The sequence below is a fragment of the Notamacropus eugenii genome, chromosome 1, assembly GCF_028372415.1.
Source record: "Notamacropus eugenii isolate mMacEug1 chromosome 1, mMacEug1.pri_v2, whole genome shotgun sequence".
Taxonomy (NCBI): domain Eukaryota; kingdom Metazoa; phylum Chordata; class Mammalia; order Diprotodontia; family Macropodidae; genus Notamacropus; species Notamacropus eugenii.
Window position 1 is genome coordinate 196,765,773 of NC_092872.1, and position 21,375 is coordinate 196,787,147.

The window sequence follows — 21,375 nt, forward strand, 5'->3', positions numbered from 1 at the left end:
TGTATTATAATTTTTCCCTCTGGAGCCTCATGTAATAGAACTTAGGTTAACTGAATTGTTGCTTTACCTTCTTCTCGAATATAGAATGGCAGTCCCCTTCACTCAGTGTATATAAAAAGACACTGTACTACATTAAATCTATATTTTACATATATCATTTAGCAGCATTATATAAATAAGTTTCTATCTAGGCTTTCCATAGTCATTGTTCTACATGGTTATAAATACTTTCAACACTTGCATGGATTTTCAGGAACCCAAAGTTTTCTGTTATTTCTACAGTTCCCTTAAACCAGGCAGAGATCTGCTGAAATTGTTGGATGTCAATTAAAACCACCATGGTATTACTATAATCACAGTCACTAAAACGACCTGCAAGCTTTGTTGGTCATTGATGGTAAGCTATTTGTAGAAGCCAAAATTAAACTGTATAGGACAGAATTTCATTTTGAATTTGAATTATTGAGTAATTTATAGTATATGTGAACTTTTAAGGAAATTTCTATCTGCAACAGTATACATACACACACACATACATATAACAGAACAGGCCTTTTAAAAAGTTGGAATATCTTTTCCACACATTTGGCTAAAAATGAATTTCATGTCCTTAACACCTTACAATTATTGAAAGTTACAAGAGTGGTAGCAATTGTTCATTGTGAGAATGAAGTAGCAGTCTGTAGATTTGAGTTTCCCCTTTTCCCTTCCCCCTGGACCGTTGCCTTATTAGGCTAACAACAATAGCCATCTTGCATTTGTATACTTTAATTTTAAATGTTTTCCCATACACAATGTTTTCCTCACAACAGTCCTGTGAGGTAGATAGGGTAAGTATTATAAACCCATTTTACAGATGGGGAAACTGAGGCACAGAGAGGTTATGTGACTTGCCTAAGGTCACAGAGCTTATTAGTTGAAATGCTTGGGCTAAAACTCAGGTTTTAACTCCTGGGCCAGTGTCTTTTCCACTAGATCATTCTAATTTCCTCTAGCCTTAGAAGCTCTCATACATAAACCACTTGTAAATTATTAACTTGTTTTATAGTCAGTTTAATTTCCAAATGTTCTAAAAAATCAATTCTTTCATAAAGTACCTACCCACAGGGAAGAAAATATGTGTATATGATTCCTATGTATGCAAAACGTTAAAACATTCAAAATATTTTAAGAGAGGGCAGAAAAGGAGAGGAGCAGAGGAGGAGAGGGGCACAGAAGGGGAGAGAGAGGGAGAGAAAATACATATACATCTCCCATCAATTACATGGTAGTAAGGATGGATAATCTGAATCCAGGATCATCTCATAATTTCCTTTTCAGAGAAGAGGCCCCAATTCTATTTATCTATATTATATAAGAGCATTCTGAATGAGAACACTCATTCCATTGTTATATATGCAACTTTGTGATATGGGAGACAGGTAATGGATCAAACATATTTTTTGTACAATGTTCTTCCCTAAAGCCTTCTTCAGTAGAAACAGAAACCTGTTTCTAAAACAAAACACAATTACCAACCCAACTGCTTTACAGTCTTCTGAAACTTGACATCCTTTTACACATTTTATTTCCTCTAGGATAAAGATTTTTAAGTGTTTAAATGTTTAGAACTTTAAATACCTTTTAGCAGATACACAAATCTATAAAAGGTAAAGCATCAACATTTTGAAAGGTTAAATATCAAAGACCTATTGGTTATCTTTTTCATAATTTTAAAATTCTTAAATTGATAAATGCTAGTGACCTGGCTAGAAATTCTTGAGTAAATGCATCAAACTGTATCTATTACTTTCTGTATTTTAACAGTGCAAGCTCTTCAAAGGAAGCACTGAACACTGCCATAATTCAACTGTACAACTTTTGAAAAGAATATTTTTTAAAACAAAAGCATAGAAAGCAAGCAACATCATATATAATAATATCTTTACTAAATCATCATAGACAAAATAAAAGCCACAGTGTTTGCTTTCATGTAGTATTTGGCTAACCCTCCCCCGCAAAAAACCCTATCTAAATCCACCTCCAACATATATCATCCGTTGTTCCCTTACCACACCCACCCCCCCACCAAGAAAACATTTACAACCAATTTGAGACAAAAAGAAATGTAACATGATCAAAAATTTCAAAACCTGTTCCCTCAATGATTGCTGTGTTATCAGTTGGGGCATGCAGCAAGTTCATAACTATCACCATGATGGAAATTAAAGCATTTTAAGAATTCTGACAATAACTATTTAACACTAATTCAGAAACAAAAAGGAAAACAACATCAACATGAAATGTTAATTTCCATAATAGAAAAAGTTAGAAATTAGTAAAAATAAATTCCCAGTATTAACCCCCAAAACATATTGTAATACAATCCAAAACAGCCAATTTAGCCAAGTCAAATGGTCATACTTTTTGCTGGAAAAAAAAAAAAAACAACCTTTTTTTTTGTTGTTGTTAAGACAAGCAAATAAATGTGGAGAAGCAGGCCATACATATTATGAGGGTGTTTAAATGGGGGTATATCTGATGTATTTTAGTAAGTGTAATTTTTTTCCCGCAATTGTTTAGAAGGTTAAATAGGCAAACGGTTCTACTACACAGGTTCAGATGAGTCAAATAATTCATCTGATATGCTGTCAAAAGGTTGAGTGTTCATTAGTTCACGTATTTCATTATCGAGGTCTTCTTCTGTATCTTCTGTAGCCACTTTTTTGGTTTGATATAAAGATAGCGTTTCTAATTCTAGATCTTCAATACCTGCTCTGTAGTGTATCATAAGAAGTGTTAAAGCCTGCAGTCTTTCACCTGATTTAGTCAAGGCAGTTGCAAGGAGGGCTTTTTTCTTTGCATCGGTCGCCTCCTTCTCTTCTCTAGCAATTGAATTGTTGTGTTCCAGCTCCTGATCAATTTCATTCTGCAGTTTATCTAACATGAATTCTAGCTTCTGGAATCTTTCCTCATTAGGCAAACCCCTATAAAGGTCACGACCAATTTCTTTAACTGCAATGAAGACACTGTCATCTAGGCCTCCTTCTTTCCTTGCCAATTTGATTCCTGTGGTGCTTATCCGCTTGGAAGGACTATTTGGACCACAAATCTCTGTATCACTGCCTTCATTATCTGAAGTGTTTGGTGTTTGCTTGGGTGAGGGTTCTGCCAATTCAGCAATCTGTTCAGCTTGGGTTCTTCTAACGCTTTGACGCAAGCTTAAGATACGAGAGCTAGTGTTCCATAAATGCCTTGTTATACCTGTACTTTTACCGACTGATTTATTAGAAGACATTCCTATCATATTTTCTTGTCCTTCTACCCGAAAGTTTTTCAAGATTCGGTCCACTCGCTTCTCAGGTCCTACACAAAGTGGAGTTTCAGCAAAGCATTTTTCTTGACATTTTTTATGGCAAACGTAAGCACAAAATATGCACTGGGAAGCTGCTTTAGTCCAAACTTTCTTTTTACAGTAGTCACACCATGTTGGATTCTGGAATTGAGTGTCTTGGAAACAATGTTTATTTTCTGCAAAATTCATCTGTCCAACAAAATACTCATCTTTAATAAGGGCAGGAACGTCCTCTACCAAATTGTTTTCTTTTTCCTTCTCCATAAGATTCATATATTGTTCATATTCTCCTTCTTTCAAATATTTGAAATGTATAGTAATATCACCATAGCAAAATTTTTCATTGAATCCCTTTTGCATACTCAGACTTCGCAATGCAGTTCTAGTAACCATAGCTTTAGGTTTCGGAGGATTCAGCCTGAATTTTGTAAGATAATCCAAGTTTGAAGTAGCTAAACACCCTAAGGCAATCTCTTCCAGTTTTATACTAACATGTCCTAAGCAGATGAGACCACCCGCCTTGAAAGGATCTCTGCACCACAATGCAACATTCAGGTACTTATGGCAGCCTTCTATGTCAAATATACAAGTTCCCTTCTTTCTTGTCCATTTACCTATTTTATGGTGATAAGGAATTTCTGCTGATTCCCATGTTTGGTCATCTGCACTATCCTTATTAGCACTTTCTGAAATTGGGTCTTTTACCACTTCCTGCTTTACCACAGATGGCTTTGACACAGATGTGTCTTCTGTATAATTAATATTTGTTATTAACTTTTCTGAGAGTTTTTCTGATTGTGGAAGAGAAGGTGGTTTCTCTGTTTTTTCAACAGGTGTATCTGATTCTGCCTGGCTTTGAGTATCAGTAGATGGTGGAACCAATTTTGTTTGTGGCCTTGGTGGCACAGCAGGCTTAAGAAGAGATTGTGATGTTTTTGTTGACTGTTGTGGTGGGTCTGAAGCTTCAGAGACCTTAGGTGTTGCTAATTTGGGTGCATCTTTGCCTTGAGAACTTCGTGGTACCACGTAACTTGCTGATTTACGATTTACGATTGGTGAGACAGATCCAGAAGGCTTAAAAACTTGTGCTGAAGAGCGTTTGGGACTTGGACTTAGTGATGAAACATCATCTTTGGGCTCACTTTGTAGCCTGATATCGCATGCCAAATCTTCAAACTCTAAATCTATATCTTTGTTATCAACATCCATTATGAGGTTACCTGTGTCTTCTTCATAATTCGGTTGACATGAATTTGTTAGAAAACTATTATCTTCCAATGTTGTAAAACTATCTTGTAGCACTGGTCCTTGATTACTCTGACCAACAGGCCTTTCATAATACACCATCACTCGGTCACCTGCTTGCTTGATGAGCTTTAACACCTGGATTGTAGATGTGATTTTAACTCCTATTTAAAACAACAACAAAAACACAGTAAATTACTGCCCTAAGAATCATTTAAATCTGCTGCAAATGTTATAGTCAACTTTTGATTATTTGCACTAATGGAGTGATGTATATGCTGGGATGATTAAAGAAAACTTACTTCACTTTGGGATAGATTTTTCTGAAATCAAAGATTTAGTGCCCTTGCATCCAATATCAAAATACAAATAAACAAACAGTTGAGAATTTGTACTCCTTCAAACCAAAAAATACTCAGAATTATTTTGCTTCTTAAAATGTATTGAGAGAAAGGGATAAATAGCCAAAGGATACAAACAAAAATTTCTCAAAAGAATTAACCATCATGTGAAAAGATTGTTCTAAATCATTAATAAGAAAAAACACAAATCAAAACATCTCTTGAGGTTTTATTTGATGCCCAGAATGTTGGCAAATATCACAAAAGATGGGAATAGTCACTGTTGGAGGGATTGTGGGAATACAATCACACTAATACACTGTGGTAGAGCTGTGAGTTGGTATGACTACTTTAGAAAAGATCATGAAATCTAGAGGTAGGATGGTGTAATAGACAGAGAACTGGTCACTGAGTCAGGGAGGCCTAGGTGCACATCCTACCTCTGACAGATAATGGTTATGGGGCTCTATACTTAAGCTCCCAGAACCCCCAGATAATGCTTTAAAACTATAAGTTGAAGAGCAAATGACTTTCTTTGGTAAAAGGTTTTTTTTTTTAACTGGCTATGCCAAGAAAAGCATAGGTTTGTTCCAAAAACAGAAATTGGAATTATGCTTTAAAAACATGATTAAATTGGCCCAGAGATCCTATTGTTAGGCATACACAGGAAGACAAAGGCAGAAAGAAATGTGTCATAAACAACAAAGTATCCATAGCAGAGCTTTTAGGAGTAACAAAGAATTAGACATCAAGTAGGTGCTATTCGAGAATGGCTAAATAAATGGTGGTACCTAAATATAATGGAATATGTATGCTATAAGAAATAATTAGTATAAATAATTGAGGAAAACATGGGAATCCATGTGAACTAATAAAGTAAACAAACTCAAAAAAGCAACATAGACATAGACAACAGACAACGACTACAATAAAGGACAAAGAAAAAACAAAGAAACTGCACATGTCATTGTAATGATCAAGACGATTGTTCCTTGAAGACATGGGAAAACATTCTTTTCTTTGAAGATATGAAGGACTGTGGGTGTTGAATATTGCATACATAGTCAGATAAGGTTGATGTCTGTGTTAGTACTGCTGAGAGAGGGCAAGGGGAAAAAAAACAGTATAGAGGATTGACCTCCTAATGGCAAATTACCACCTGTGTGGCCCAAGGGAAGGTGGTTAGGTACAGAAAAGGGACAAGAAGCTATCATTCTGGTGGAGGGATACAAAGTACTATATGGGCTCTGGGACAGACAGACTAATTTACCTGGGGGAAGAAAGGCTAACAAGGTATTATTGATAATAAGAGTAGCATCATTGGATTTAACTTTCAAAGCTATTTTGTTGAAAGTAAATATAAAATAAATTAGTTCCTAAGGGCAGCTAGGTGGCACAGTGAGTAGAGTACTGGCCCTAGAGTCAGGAGGATCTGAGTTCAAATCTGGACTCAGACACTTGGCACACTAGATGTGCAACTTTGGGCAAGTCACTTAATCCCAATTGCCTTCCCTTCCCCCTTCCAAAAAAAAAAACTCCAGATAACTTAGTTCTTACTCTGCTTAGTACCACTGATTAAACAAAATAATTTATTATCTTTTTTGGAAGGAGAAAAATGGCAGAAAAGTTTTAAAAATTGGGCATATAGGTACTTGAAAAAGGTGATACCTTCTTCCTCCTAGCTTTCTATTGTTTATCCCAGTGTCTCAGGGATTCTCTGAAGAGGCCACAAGAATGAAGCATCCATCTAGCATGTGGGGAGTGGAGAGTACTGAATGTGTTTGAATCTTGGCTTTGCCCTTTGGGATCTAACTGACTTTGAAAGGCAAGTCCCTGGATCCCTCTGAACTTCAGTTTCCTCATGTGTAAACTGAGGGAGCTGGACTTAATGATCCCTATGTTATAGGATATGGTCACCAGAGCTCTTCAAACAAGTCATACTCAAGCTTTAACTTTTAATTGTCAAGTCAAGTTGCACACTTTAGGCTTTTAGCAGGTGTTTTCATTTGAAAATATGAACTAAACTCTGATTTCTTAGGTGAAAATTCAACAGAATGATTTATTAACGGTCACTGAATAAGATTATGAATAAGGAAAATGAGATAATTTCTAAATTAGATAACTTGCACTTCCTGATATGGATAACGTGGCATTTATTCACTGCTATGCCAAATACAGTATTAGAATGTAAGTGCCTTGAGGAAGGGACCAATCAAACTTAATATTTTTCTCAGCAACTAGTACAGGGCATTAAATTCAATAATGTTAATAAATAAATGTTAGTTGAATGAATGTTTATCTACATGCATATATATGGTACTCTAAGAAAACCTATGTGAATGTTATCTGATTGTGCATCTTCTGCTAAATGGTAAGTCTGGGAACAGAGCTAAAGTTTATAGCCAAGAGGTACTATACTCATTTACTCTCCTCACAGAATGATAATTGCCTTATTTTCCCTTATAGTAGTAGTCGTGGTGGTGGTGGCAGCCATCATCAATAGCAATCATGATACCTTGCATTTGCATAGCATTTTTATATTAGGAGTCAGGTATATTTTCATTAACTTTATTGGCAGGAGGAGAGTTATAGTGGGGGGGGAGCAAGAGTCTGGAGGGGTAGGAAGCGAGAGGACAGGAGAAAAATGATTCTACAGGAGAAAAACGAATTGTGTAGTCAAAAGCTGATGAGGTGAAAAGGTAGGAAGAAAGGGAGTTGTGATATTGAGAATATCAACTCACTGACTTAAAACCATGCGCTAGCTTAAAAGTTGTTTTTTCTAAATCAAAATCATTTAAGTTCATGGTAAAGAGCAACAACAGAAATTACCTCCAATGGCTATAAGTCTGTCTCCTCGCTGAAGATCTGCAAGTGAGGCAGGGGAATTTGGTGCCACAGTCTCAATTACAACATGTCCACCATATCCATCAGATGACTGAACCAAGCGAAGTGTAAGTCCAACACTTTGCAAATTTCCTTTTACCACCTCAACCTTGATAAAGAGAAAATGTTTAAGAATGAATATTGATACAATGAACTTATTAGTAATAACAGTTCATGTTCACATAGTACTCCAACCTTTCGCAGCTGATGGAGAAACTGAGGCTCTGTACAGAGCTTTAAATACCTGGGAGGTAAAATAAGTAGTTCTGGAGTAATCTGCACAAACCATCAAATTACTTTTTGGTCAAATTACCTTCAATGAACCTTCTTAACCTGCAGAAGAGGAGGTTTGGAAAGGTACTAATAAAATGGGTGCCTATTTTCCAAGTCTGTAGTATTGGGGTGTGTGTGTATACATACACAAACACATCTAAATATGTATGTGCATATTTACTCTCTGTGAAAGGTTATTTGGGGTCATGACTGCATAGCAATTGAAATTTTAAAGAAAAGAAGCTGTGACAGTTAACTACCAATTATAATTGAAAAGTACAATGATAAATTCTTCAGATTTGCACATTGTGTAACAAAAGACATGTAACTTTTGTAAATTAGTCCATTCACTTCCCCTCATACTGACATTTTGACATCATGGCTTTGAGGGGTGGCCCTGTCGCTTCATTAGCTATTTGATATCTTAGAGCTTCAGTTTCTTCATCTATAAAATATGGAAAATACCTATGTTGCCAACCTCCCAAGGCTGTAGTAAAGATTAAATAAAACAATGGATGCAAAGTACTTTAAACTATCAATAAGTGGGGTCTACTTTTTCAACTAAAAATAAAGGTTGCAAAAATGGGGCATGTATGTGGACATGTATATTTATTTAATGGATGCTTTTAAATTAAATAAACATAGTAAGATTTTCATTCTCTAAAATGTTCTGAGTATAGGGATTAGGGTTGAGTTTTCTGATGAACTGAAAGTTAGATGGAATTTCCTTTAGGTTTGCAATTCTGTTGAAAAAATTTGAGATGATTTATGGGTCTACTGGTTTTAACTCATTTCAAGAAAGATATAGTGTAACTGACAAAACTCTCTTGGGGGTTGGGGGAGAAGGGGGAAACGAGCCAAGATGGTGGAGTAGAAAGATGCACATACGCTTAGCTCTTACCCCACAGTCCATAAAAGACCTGAAAAGAAGAACTCTCAACAACTTCTAGAGCAGTGGAAGCCACAGAACAACGGAGTGGAGGAGATTTCTATCCCAGAGAGACCTGAAAGACCTACGGGAAAGGTCTGTCACGCACTGGACACGGAGCAGAGCCCAGCCCTGCCTTGGCCACGTGGCAATGAAAGGAGCAGATCTGAGCAGGTTTCAGGGACAGAATCTCCAGCAGTAGCACAGATCCCTCAACCCACAGGCATCAAAGGTCAGTGAGAGGGTCTTTTCAGCTGGCCAAGAGGGGAGCAGGGTGTCCCCAAAACTCAGGTATCCTCAGGAGGCAGCAGTAGAGGCAGCAGTGGACAAGGCTTGCAAAGCAGGCAGTAGCCTGCATCCATTGTTGAAGGTCTCATTGTAAACCCTCTAAGGGAACTAAGCCCTGTGTGGTGCCTCTGCCCCATCCTGAGCAGCTGATCTTAATCTTACACTGAATAGCAGCCCTGCCTCTGCCTAAAACCCCTGGGGCTTGGGAGCAGCTCATCTGAATCTCAGCCCCCACAGCTGGCTTGGTGGAACTGGAGGCAGGGTGGATGTGGAGAGGAAACTCAGAAGTCAAGTAACTGACTGGGAAAATGCCCAAAAATGGGAAAAAAAATAAGACCATAGAAGGTTACTTTCTTGGGGAACAGGTGTCTCCCCCTATGCTTTCGGATGAGGAAGAACAAGGTATACTGTCAGAGGAAGTGAAGGCATCTGCCTCCAAAGGGAACTCAAACTTGGCTCAGGCAATAGAAGACCTTAAAAAACAAGTTAGCAGCTTACTAAAGGAGATCCAAAAAAAAAAATGCTGAGGAAAATAACAGCTTTAAAAAGAGGCTAACTCAATTGGAAAAAGAGGTCTAAAAAGCCAATGAGGAGAAGGAGGTTTTAGCCAAATGGAGGAGAAGGTTCAAAAGCTCACTGAAGAAAATAATTCAATGAAAGAGAGAACTGAGTTCAGGGAAATGAATGACTTTGAGTTAAACCAAGCAGTTAGTAACAAAACCAAAAATTTGAAAAAAATACAAGATAACGTGAAACATCTTATTGAAAAAACAACTGACCTGGAAAATAGATCCAGGAGAAATAATTTAAAAATTATGGGACTACCTGAAAGCCATGATCAAAAAAACAGCCTAGATATTATCTTGCATGAAATTATTGAGGAAAACTACCCTGATGTTCTAGAATCAGAGGGCAAAAGAAATATTGAAAGAATTCACCTATCACCTCCTGAAAGAGATCCAAACAGGGAAACTCCTAGGAATATTGTGGCCAAATTTCAGAGTTCCCAGATCAAGGAGACAATACTGCAAGCAGTCAGAAAGAAACAATTTGAGTATTGTGGAAATACAATCAGGATAACACAGGATCTGGCAGCTTCAACATTAAGGGATCGAAGGGCTTGGAATGGGATATTTCAGAGGTCAAAGGAACTGGGATTGAAACCAAGAATCACCTGCCCAGCAAATCTGAGTATAACTTCAAGGGAAGAAAAGGTCATTCAATGATATAGACAACTTTCAATCATTCATGTTGAGGAAAACACCAGATCTGTATTTAAAAATTTGACTTCCCAAGACAAGAATCAAGAGAAGTATGAAAAAGTAAACAGGAAAGAAAAATCATAAAAAACTCTCTAAAGTTGAACTGTTTACATTACTACATGGAAAGAAAATATTTTTAACTCTTGAATCTTTTCTCAGTATTTGGGTAGATGGAGAGATTGTACATACACACACACATACACATACATAGAGAGTACAGGGTGTGTTATATCAGAAGAGATGATATCCATCCAAAAAAATAAAATAAAATAAAGATTAAGGGGTGAAGGAGGAAAATTCCAGGAAGAGAAAGGGAGAAATGGAACGGGGCAGGCTATAACTCATAAAAGAGGTAAGAAAAATCTTATTCAAAGGAGGAAAAAAGGGAGAAGGGGAGAGGGAAAAAAGAAGCTACTCTCTCCAAATGTGGCTGAAGGAGGGAATAACATGCTCCCTAAATCTGATATGAAAATTTATATCACACCACAGTAAAGTAGGAGAGGAGGAGACAAGTACGGTGAGGGGAATGTTAGAAGGGAGGGCAAATGGGAGAAGGGAGTCACTAAAAATAAACACCTTCGAGAAGGGACAAGGTCAATTGTAGGGAAAAAAATAAGGGGGGATAGAGTAGGACAGAGGGCAATATAATTAGTATTACACAACGGGATTATTATGGAAGTCTTTTGTAAAAGAACACATATTTAGTCTGTATTGAATTGCTTTCTTTCTCAGTGGGGCTGGGGAGGGAGGGGGGAGGGAGAGAAGTTGGAATTCAAAGTATTAGAAACGAATATTGAGAATTTTTATTGGATATAATCGGGAAATAAGAACTACAGGGATAGGGGTATAGAAATTTATCTTGCCCTACAAGAAAAGAGAGAAGATGGGGATAAGGGAAGATGGGGTGTGATAGAACGGAGGGTACACTGAGGGAAGGAGTAATCAAAATGCAAGGTATTAGGAAGCAGGGGAAGGGGAGTGATGGAGACAAAAATTGGACATGTTACAAAGTGAGGTAAAAGCAATTAGTATTAAAACAATAGACTGAATTAATTACTGAGAATAAATCAATGACATCTTTAGTTTGGGGGAAAAAATTTCAGTCTAAATTTCCTAAAGGAAGGTAACCTCGGGTAAAATCTGGCATTGATGGAAAAGTTAAGGTTTTAATGGTAAATTTGATTTTATGATTGCTATTTAATCAGGAACTAGAACATGTATAGAAAGGCATGTAAGCCACTTAAGACTTGCCTCAAAAGATGTTCCTTAACCAAAGTGAAATTATAATCATATTTGAAACCTGGTTATTGGAACTTGCCATTTTTAGATGCTATGGGACTATTAAGGGACTGTTCTTCTGAGTTTAACTCCAGGTATGGGTATCAAGAAAGGCAATCGGAGCCTCCAGTTCATGATGCCAGTAAGCTGGTAAGATGCTGGTATGAACTGCAAAAGGTGATCTCATGGGAAGGGTGGGAGAGCGGCTGTTCAGCCTGGGCTGAGGTAGGATTCTCTGACTCAATTTCCCCACTGACACCTGGAAGACTTTAAGCCTGACTGGATGCAAGTGGACAATCTAATCCTGCCTGGAATTGACATGAAGTTGGGGAGATATTGCATCCCTGCAATGTCCCTACTCTTGGTGTCAATTTCCTATAGTCAAAAGGTTTGTAAGCTTAATACCAGATCTATTCAATTATAGATTATGGGTAGGGGAACATCCGAGGTTAAGTCTAAAATTAAGCTATTAGGCATAGGACTTTAGACCAATAACAATAAGTTAGAGTCCTTTAATTCTTAGTAATACTGTGGAGACAATTAGGTCAAGAGCTTGTGAAGTTAGTAACATAAATATTATTGTGTCTCAGTTGGTTAATGTTAAAAAAAAAATTCTTTTGTAAATGCTTTAAAAAGAAGAATCACCTGACCAAAAGTTTGAATTGTTTTATCTGTTATAAACTGTTAAAAATGAAAAATTAAAATTAAAAAAAAAAAGAAAGAAAGAAATTCTCTTCCTTGCTCTCCCCTTAATTGACTGAGGATCTTCCAGGTCTCAGAGTTGTCATTTTTTAGAAAAGAGTTTCCATTTTAGATGGCCATAACATTATAAAGCACAAATAACTGGGATGAATGTGCCCTGAATTGAAGATATACCTTGAAACTGAGAACGGGGAGAAGCAACTTGTCTGATTCAAATTCATTTTTTTCTGTGCTTATTTTAATGTCACTTTTGTTTTTGTAAATAGAAATTACATGTTTGAGAGGAAGCAAGTTCTAGTTAATCCTGGCTGAGTTTTTAATTTTAAAATGTGATACACAATTGTTTTGACACAATAAACACTTGCCACACATGTTCAAACAAGCTCCCTTACAGAGTTCGATCCATCCAAAACAATTCATTGAATATTTAGATGAAAGAGAGGTGCATGAATTCTTTAATTATGATAGGATGGCATGAAAATTTTCATCATTTTATAGCATATTAAAGTAAAAGACATTCTTTACAAAACAAACCACCTTGTAAAGAGCTAAGTAATTCAGTGTTCCCAGATTAAGGGTCAGAAATCCTGAGTTCAAATCCTGTCTCAGAGACTTACCTGTGTAACCCTGAGCAAGTCATTTAACCTTTTTTTTTTACCTACCATTTCTTCAACTGTAAAAGGGGAATAAAAATAGCTTGTACTTCATAAGGTTGTTGTGAGGATCAAATGAGGTAAAAAATGCAAAATGTTTTGCAAACCTTAAAGTATCACATAAATGTTAACTAGTATTATCATTTTCTTTATTCAATCTAAAGAGAACATTTATCTTTTTTAATTGCACTCTACTTGCAATTAAAAAAATACTACCTTTTTCCAGTTTCAAATGATCCTTGACATAAATGTCACCTGAAAAACTTCAGACTTCCAAAGCATTAAGTTTTCCAGAACAATGACTCAGTTTAGAGGAAATATTAAATAAAATGGCCTGATCAATTTTTATTAGATATTGCTAGTGAATTCTCTAATGTAAAACTTGAAAAAGGCATAAGACATACACTACGAACTATACCTAATAATCTATAACTATACTGTACCATTGTCAGACTAATTGATTTTTTCTATTTGTCATAGTGAATTCATACATTAATCTAAGAATCAATAACGTTATCTACTACTATCATAATTTTATATCAGGGCAGTTTTCCTTGATAATTTCATGAAGGATGATGTCTAGGCTCTTTTTTTGATCATGGCTTTCAGGTAGTCCCATAATTTTTAAATTGTCTCTCCTGGATCTGTTTTCCAGGTCAGTTGTTTTTCAAATGAGATATTTCACATTATCTTCCATTTTTTCATTCTTTTGGTTTTGTTTTGTGATTTCTTGGTTTCTCACAAAGTCATTAGCCTCCATCTGTTCCATTCTAATTTTGAAAGAACTATTTTCTTCAGTGAGCTTTTGAACCTCCTTTTCCATTTGGCTAATTCTGCTTTTGAAAGCATTCTTCTCCTCATTGGCTTTTTGAACCTCTTTTGCCAATTGAGTTAGCCTATTTTTCAAGGTGTTATTTTCTTCAGCATTTTTTGGGTCTCCTTTAGCAAGGTGTTGACCTGCTTTTCATGCTTTTCTTGCATCTCTCTCATTTCTCTTCCCAGTTTTTCCTCCACCTCTCTAACTTGATTTTTAAAATCCTTTTTGAGCTCTTCCATGGCCTGAGCCCATGGAATATTTATTTTGGATGTAGGGGATACAGAAGCTTTGACTTCTGTGTCTTTCCCTGATGGTAAGCATTGTTTTTCCTCATCAGAAAGGAAGGGAGGAGATATCTGTTCACCAAGAAAGTAACCTTCTGTGGTCTTATTTTTTTTCCCTTTTCTGGGCATTTTCCCAGCCAGTGACTTGACCTCTGAGGTTCCTCTCCACTCTCACCATGCCTCCAGATCCGCCCAGCCAGTGCTAGGGGTCTGAGATTCAAATGCTGCTTCCCAGCCTCACGGCTTTCGGTGGGGGCAGGGCTGCTATTTAGTGTGAGATTAAGTTCAGGTGCTCAGGTGGGGGCAGGGCCGCCACATGGGGCTCGGTTCCCTCAGGGGGTTTATGTGGAGACCTTCAACAATGGATCCAAGCTCCTGCCTGCTTTGGGAGCCCTTGTCTGCTGCCACCTCCGCTGCTGCCTCCTGAGGGGGCCTGAGTTATGTGGACACCCAGGTCCCCTCTCGGCAAGCCAAAAAGACTCTCTCACTGACCTGTGGGTGAAGGAACCTGCACGGCCGCTGGAGATTCCATCCCTGAAGCCTGCTTGGGTCTGCTCCTCTCAGTGCCGCTCAGCCAGGGCAGGGCTGGGCTCTGTTCTGGGTCCGGTGTGTGACGGACCCTTCGCATGGTTTTCCAGGTCTCTCTGGAACAGAAATCTCCTCCACTCCACTGCTCTGTGGCTTCCGCTGCTCCAGAACCCGCTGGGAATTCCTCCTTACAGGTATTTTATGGGCTGTGGGTTTGGAGCTAGCATATGTGTATCTTTCTGCTCCGCCATCTTGGCTCCTCCCCCCTACTATCATAATTTTAAAATGGCAAAGAAATTATAGCTGAAGGCTTACTAATATGACCTCTTTCCATGACAGAAAACACGATTTATGTGTTATTTCTTACAGATCTGACCATGTTATTCCTGTCCTCAAAATTCCTCAGCCTGGAATTTAACGACCTCCAAAATATTTTTGTCATCTGCCTTTCTACTCTTCTTTCCAGTCTTCACCTCCTAAAAGCTAGAGGGTGGGGGGAAAGGTTGACAAGTCAAAATAATACTAGTTAAAACCTTGCTTGGCCCCTGAAAAATTTTCTGCATTAAAAAGAGGTAAAGTCACATGGTGAAGTTCTTAGCTGCTGGTCAGTTCCCCTCACATTCATGATCCCAGATAAATAATGGGTGGCACGTGCCCAACAGTTCCATGTTTTGCTGGTTTTATTCAATTTAACATCCATTTATTAAGCTTTTACTATTTATAAGGTACCAAGAAGGGAGAATTAGGCAATGAAGATACAAAAAACAAAAAGAAACGATTCCTACTCTCAAGGAATTTGCTTTCTACTTGGAAGATAAAACTTGTCTACTCACTTAAGTATTTACAAAGTAATTTCAAGAGGGAGAAGACACTAACAAATGGGAAAGACCCATGAAAGGCCTTGTGTTGGATCCTTTAAGGAAGCTAGGGATACTATGAAGGGAAGAGAGTGTATTGCAGAAATGGAGGATGATTTGTATAAAAGGCAAGAAGTGGCAGAAGTAATGTCTTGTAGAGGATACAACTAGTAGGACAATCTGATTATAACAGAGATTGTGAAGGGGAATAATGGAAAAGAAGACTGGAAAGGCAGAGGACTAAAATATTTTGGAGGTCTTTAAATTCCAGGCTGAAGGATTTTGAGGATAAGAATGACATGGTCAGATCTGTGTTTAAGAAATACTATGTAGAAAGAGGATCTGAAGAGAGAAATACAGGGCAAGGGTACCAATTAGTAGATTATTGCTCTTATCTAAGAGGTAATGAGGGCCTGAGCTAGGATGAGAAGAGCTGTATGGGTAAAGAGATGGGGACAGATATGAAAGATGCCGTAGAGGTATAAGCAACATGACTTGGCACATGATTCAATATAGGGGTTGGTTGGAACTGAAGAAAAAGAAAGGGATGAGGAAGACTTCATGGTAGCAAGATAGTGAATCTGGATGACTGGTAGGATGGTGTCATCAGCAGAAATAAAAAAAGTCTGAGAGAGGGAAGGGAATATTTCATTGTGGACAAAATGAGTACCTTTAGGCAAATATACTAAGTGGGCAGAAGATGGATGAGGGCTGGATATATAGATTTGGGAGTCATTTTTATACAAATGCCCCACAGACAACTCAAACTCTGCATATCCAAAACCAAAATCATTATTTTTTTTCCTTTTGCCAAACTCACCTCTCCCCTCAACTTCCCAACTTCCCTATTTCTACTGAAGGCTCCACCTTTCCTGAAGTGTCCCAGATTCTAGATCTATGGTTAATCTTTTCCTCTTCACTTTAATCTACCAACCCCACCCCCTTCCCAAATGTCACCATTTCCCAAGTCTTCTCCATTCTCCCCCCACCATATCTCTTCCTTGTGTCAGAGGAAAATTTCACCCCTATTCTACTCACAACTAGAATAACTCTGGTAGGGGCCATCATAATCTCTTTCCTGATTACACTAGTTTCCTAATTGGACTGATAGCATCCAGCTTCATGATTCACACAGTTGCAAGATTGATATTCCTAAAATAAAGGTCTGAACATGTTAATCCTCTGGGTTAAGAAGCTCTAGGACCTTTTTGGTTTTTAGCTCAAAGGTAAAATATGAATTCTAGCTAGCATTTAAAGTCCTCTACAGTCAGATTTTTTGCCTGTCTCTCCAGGGTGATTACCCTCTCTCACTTTCTTCCATGTACTTGTTCTAGTCTAACTGGTCTGACTGTTGTTCCCTGACCATCATACTCTACATCATATTCTGTCTCCTGCCACTATGCTACACAATGGCTGTCTCTGGAATGCTTTCCTTCCCTGCTACTTCTTCAACGTCCTAACTCAGTTGAAGGCTCAGTTAAAAGTTGCATCCTAATGAAAAAAAGTTGGGCTTCAGAAAAACCTGGAAAGACTTATATGAAATGATGCTGAGTAGAATGAGCAGAACCTGGAGAATGTTATATATAGTAACAGCCACAGTGTGCGAGATTGCTTCTGATAGAGTTAGCCCTTCACAGCAATGCAAGGACCTAAAACATTCCCAAAGGGTTCTTGAGGCAAAATGCCATCCACATTCAGAAAAAGAACTATAGAATCAGAATATAGAATGAAGCAGACTATTTTCTCTAGTGTTATGTTTTCTTTTTTTCTCATGGTTTCTTCCATTCATTTTAATTCTTCTATGCAAAATGACTAATGTGAAAATGTATTTAATAAGAACATATGTGGAGAACCCATATATAATTGCATGCCGTCTCAGGAAGGGAAGAGGGAGGGAGGGGGGAAAATCTAAGACTTATGGAAGTGATTGTAGAAAACTGAAAACAAATAAATTAATTTAAAAACATAAATAAATATATTTTTTTTATTTTCTGTAGCTTCCTAAAGAAAACTTATCCTATTTCATCAGGTGACAGGGGCAGGTAGGTGGCATAGCAGCACCAGGCCTGAAGTCAAGGAAGATTCATATTCCTGAGTTCAAATTTGGCATCAAACACTTACTAGGTTGGTGACCCTGGAGAAGTCATTTAACCCTGTTTGCCTGAAGTTTCCTCATCTGTAAAATGAGCTAGATGGGAAATGCAAACTACTCCAGTATTTCTGACAAGAAAATCCCAAATGGGGTCATGAAGAACTGGAAAAAAACTTGAACAACTGAACAAAACAAAATTTCATCAGGTGATAGTGCCATCCCACCTGAAATTTATATGTATCTTATATTTACTTCTCTATGTATATGTGGTTTTAGTCAAAATGGTAGGATGGGAATCCAGCCTACAGTGGGCTGGGAAATGGATGAAAGGTGGATAATAGATAGAAAACTGGGCACAAAGGCAGGAAGACCTGGGTTCAAATCCTACCTCAAACACTTAACTTGTTGTGTAATTTCCTCCATCCCTACCTGCAAATCTTCTTCTGTAAAATGAAGAGGATTTGATAAGCTGTCAGGTGTCTTCTAGCACTAAATCTAAGATCTTATAATCCCAAATAAAGATGAGTACAAAGAACCCCAAAGGTATAAATATGAATAAAACCTAACTGCTTTTGTATTTACATTATCAGTCTTACAGGAAAATATCACTGGAAACAAGAGTTACATAAATATTACACTTTAGCTCAAATAGACTAGTAAAATCACCTCTTCTCTCTTCTTGACTCCTGTTTATGTAGAAGAGAAATCTCTTCTACCTATAGCTCTCTGCTACCCTTTTTAATTGTAAAACAAATTCGTTAAAGCATCTACTATGTGCAATGCACTGAGCCAGGTACTGGGAGATATACAAGAAAAAAACTACAATCCTTGCCCCTGAGGAGTTTAAAATTTATTACAGTCTAGTATGTATAAGGTATGAACATAGAATATAAGAGCATAGGACAAATCCTAGGAGTTTAGAAACCAAAGGGCACATCCAGCTAAGGAAATTAGGAAAGTTTCCTTTGTGGAGTTATCACTTGAGCTGAGTTTGAAGGATGGCCAGGATTACAGTAAGGAGAGATTGCAGAGATTGGGGAGGGAAGTAGTTGGGGGAATACAGGACATTCTGGGCATGGGATATTCTAGGATGGATTAAGGAAAAAGCATGAATTCAAAAGTATGTGATGAAAAGCCAAATTTACCTGTACAGTATACTAGGAGAATTAGGAGGAAATCAGGTTGAAATGAAAAGGTAAGTTACAGCAACATTGTGTTGGCTAAGCAAGAAGTTTGGACTTCAGTCAACATGCAATGGGAATCATTCCAAGTTCTAACATATAGAGTAACAAACAAAATGACATGTTTTTAAGAATAAGGATAGCTGGCATTTATATAGTGCTATAAAGACTGTAGGAGCACGTGAGAGAGAGCAGAAGAGACCAGAGGCATAGAAACTGGCTAAGAGGCTACAGAAAATGAAGTCTAGATTTAAGTGGTAACAGAAGAAAAGAGATAATGTAGAGACAAAATTCACAGGCTCTAAGGCTGAATTTGGGGAGAGAAAAGAATTAAAGATCACTCAAGTTTAGAGCATGAATGCCTTGAAGTAAAATGAAATCATGGACAGAAGTAGAGAAGTATGCAAGAACTGATGGGAGCAGAGTTTGAGGGTTGGGGTACGTAAAGGTAGAGGAATGGATCATGGGAGCAATAAGATGGGACATCCAGGGAGGGAAAAGAAATCAGTTTTTAAAAAAGGTTGGTGTTGAGGTAAAGTAAAAATTCCTCTTTCAGGAAGTTTGATAGTAAAAAGGGAGAGACAAAGACGGAAGACTGAGGAGGCAACAGGGTGAGAACGACAGTTCTCAACATGTAGAGGGGGAGAGAATGATCATTCAAAGCAGAGAAGCAATGACTAATGGGACATAATCCTGGAGGAGAAAGAAAGGATGTGGTGATAGGCCCAGTGGAAAGTTACTCACCCTGATGTAGAAACATAAACACATTTTTCTCTCAAATAGGAATTGAAGGGTAAAGGATAGGTAAGAAGATAGCTTCATATTCCCAGAGTTCGTAACTTTTTGGTAAGATTTGAACCTAGGAGTTCAAGCTGGATAGCCTTAATATAGTCAGTAAAATAGGAAGGTCATCTACAGAGAACAGGAGGTCTCTGGGGAAAGCACAGGAAACTGAGGGGTTATAACTGCATAGACAACTGAGGTCAGCAGAGGGCCAGAGGAAGTCATGTGACAGCATAGCGTAACCACGTAGCAAAACCATGAGGTAAAGAGAAGGTAATCTTCAATAGCACCAGGCCAAGAGAGAAGTGGAGAGAGGAAGAGAGCAAACAATGGAGGTGAAGAACTCCTCTGGCCAATGTTTCTACCTGTCAGTGTCAGGCACACTGATCTAGCAGTCAATTATATCTAATTTGAGGATAATTGTCTGTATACATGGATTTTGCGGCTGGGCATTTCCAGAATATATTCAGTGAGAACAGGAAGTGTGTCCTATAATCATTTTTACCTTCTCAGACAAAGAACAGTTGCCTTTCACTCTAATTACCTAACAAGGAAACCCAGAATTGCATATGAATTCTTCTTCTCCAGGGGTGCCATTCAGTCAAAACTTTCCTTGGCAGGGATAGAACAGAAAAGAAGAAAACAATCCAAGCTGGGGCTTTCCTTCCTGGTAAGTGTGACTCCAATCTCAATTCCCTAATGGTTTTCCCCAGTCAAGACATGGTTACCTGAGTAACTCCATTCCGAAGTACCCACCTGCATTCCTTTTGAACTCACCATCTGTATAAAAGCTCAATTATATTACTAATGCTAACAATATATAATTAGCTTCACTTCTATAACTCCTAAGGTTTTCAAAACTGGCTTTCCACTAGCAGAAACTATTTCTTTCCCAAGTCTTTCAAAGTTTTTACCTCTTCTGAATCTCTGAAAAAATGCTTTTCAAAGTAAGTAAGAAACTACTCACTGGTTTCCTCACAACTACCCTGCAGCATTCCCAACTCACAAATCCACATGTGATAGATACATGTCTAGTCCAGAAACAATGTAATGAAAACAAGTAAGCATTCCAACAAGGCTGTCAAAGATTTCTTTCAGTTTCTAATAACCTTCCAAATGAATCTTCCAAAATGAATCCTTTTTTTGTTCAATTATTTCCTATTAGAATGAGAGGCAGCATGCTGTAGTGGAAAGAATATGGCATTTAGGTCTGTTGCTTACTAACTGTATGTGCTTGGGAAAGTGAGTCAGTTCCAGGGCCCTTTCTTCATCTGAAAAATAAAGGTGTTGTCTTTAGCGGTCCCTTCTAGTGCTAGATTTATGATTGTAAGACCTGACTGAATACTAGATTAGCAATCTACCTACTTGTGACCTTTGGTAATGCATTAATCTTTAACTTCTATGGGACTGCTTCCTTCTAAAATTAGGAGATAAGATTACATGATCTCTAAGGTACTCTCCAGGACAGCTAGGTGTAACACAGTGGATAGAGTACTGGGCCTGAAGTCAGGTCAGTTTAAATCTGGCCTCAGATGCTTACTAGCTATATGACCCTGTTTGCCTTCATCCTGTTTGCCTCAGTTTCCTCACCTGTAAAATGAGCTGGAGAAGGAGATGGTAAACCACTCCAGTATCTTAAACTTCAA

General features: G+C 37.8%; 1 protein-coding gene across 2 annotated transcripts in view; it reads right to left on the reverse strand.

Annotated features, from left to right (window-relative positions):
* Positions 1-1,906: 1,906 nt before the first annotated feature.
* Positions 1,907-21,375, reverse strand: part of PDZD8 (PDZ domain containing 8) — a 124,081-nt gene continuing 104,612 nt past the window's right edge. For both annotated transcript variants that reach the window (XM_072623666.1, XM_072623655.1), the window contains 2 exons: positions 7,750-7,912; positions 1,907-4,743 (listed from right to left, as the gene is read on the reverse strand). In XM_072623666.1, coding sequence (XP_072479767.1) covers positions 2,588-4,743; positions 7,750-7,912 — 2,319 coding nt within the window. In that variant the 3' untranslated portion in view covers positions 1,907-2,587. The remainder of the gene's footprint in view (positions 4,744-7,749; positions 7,913-21,375) is intronic.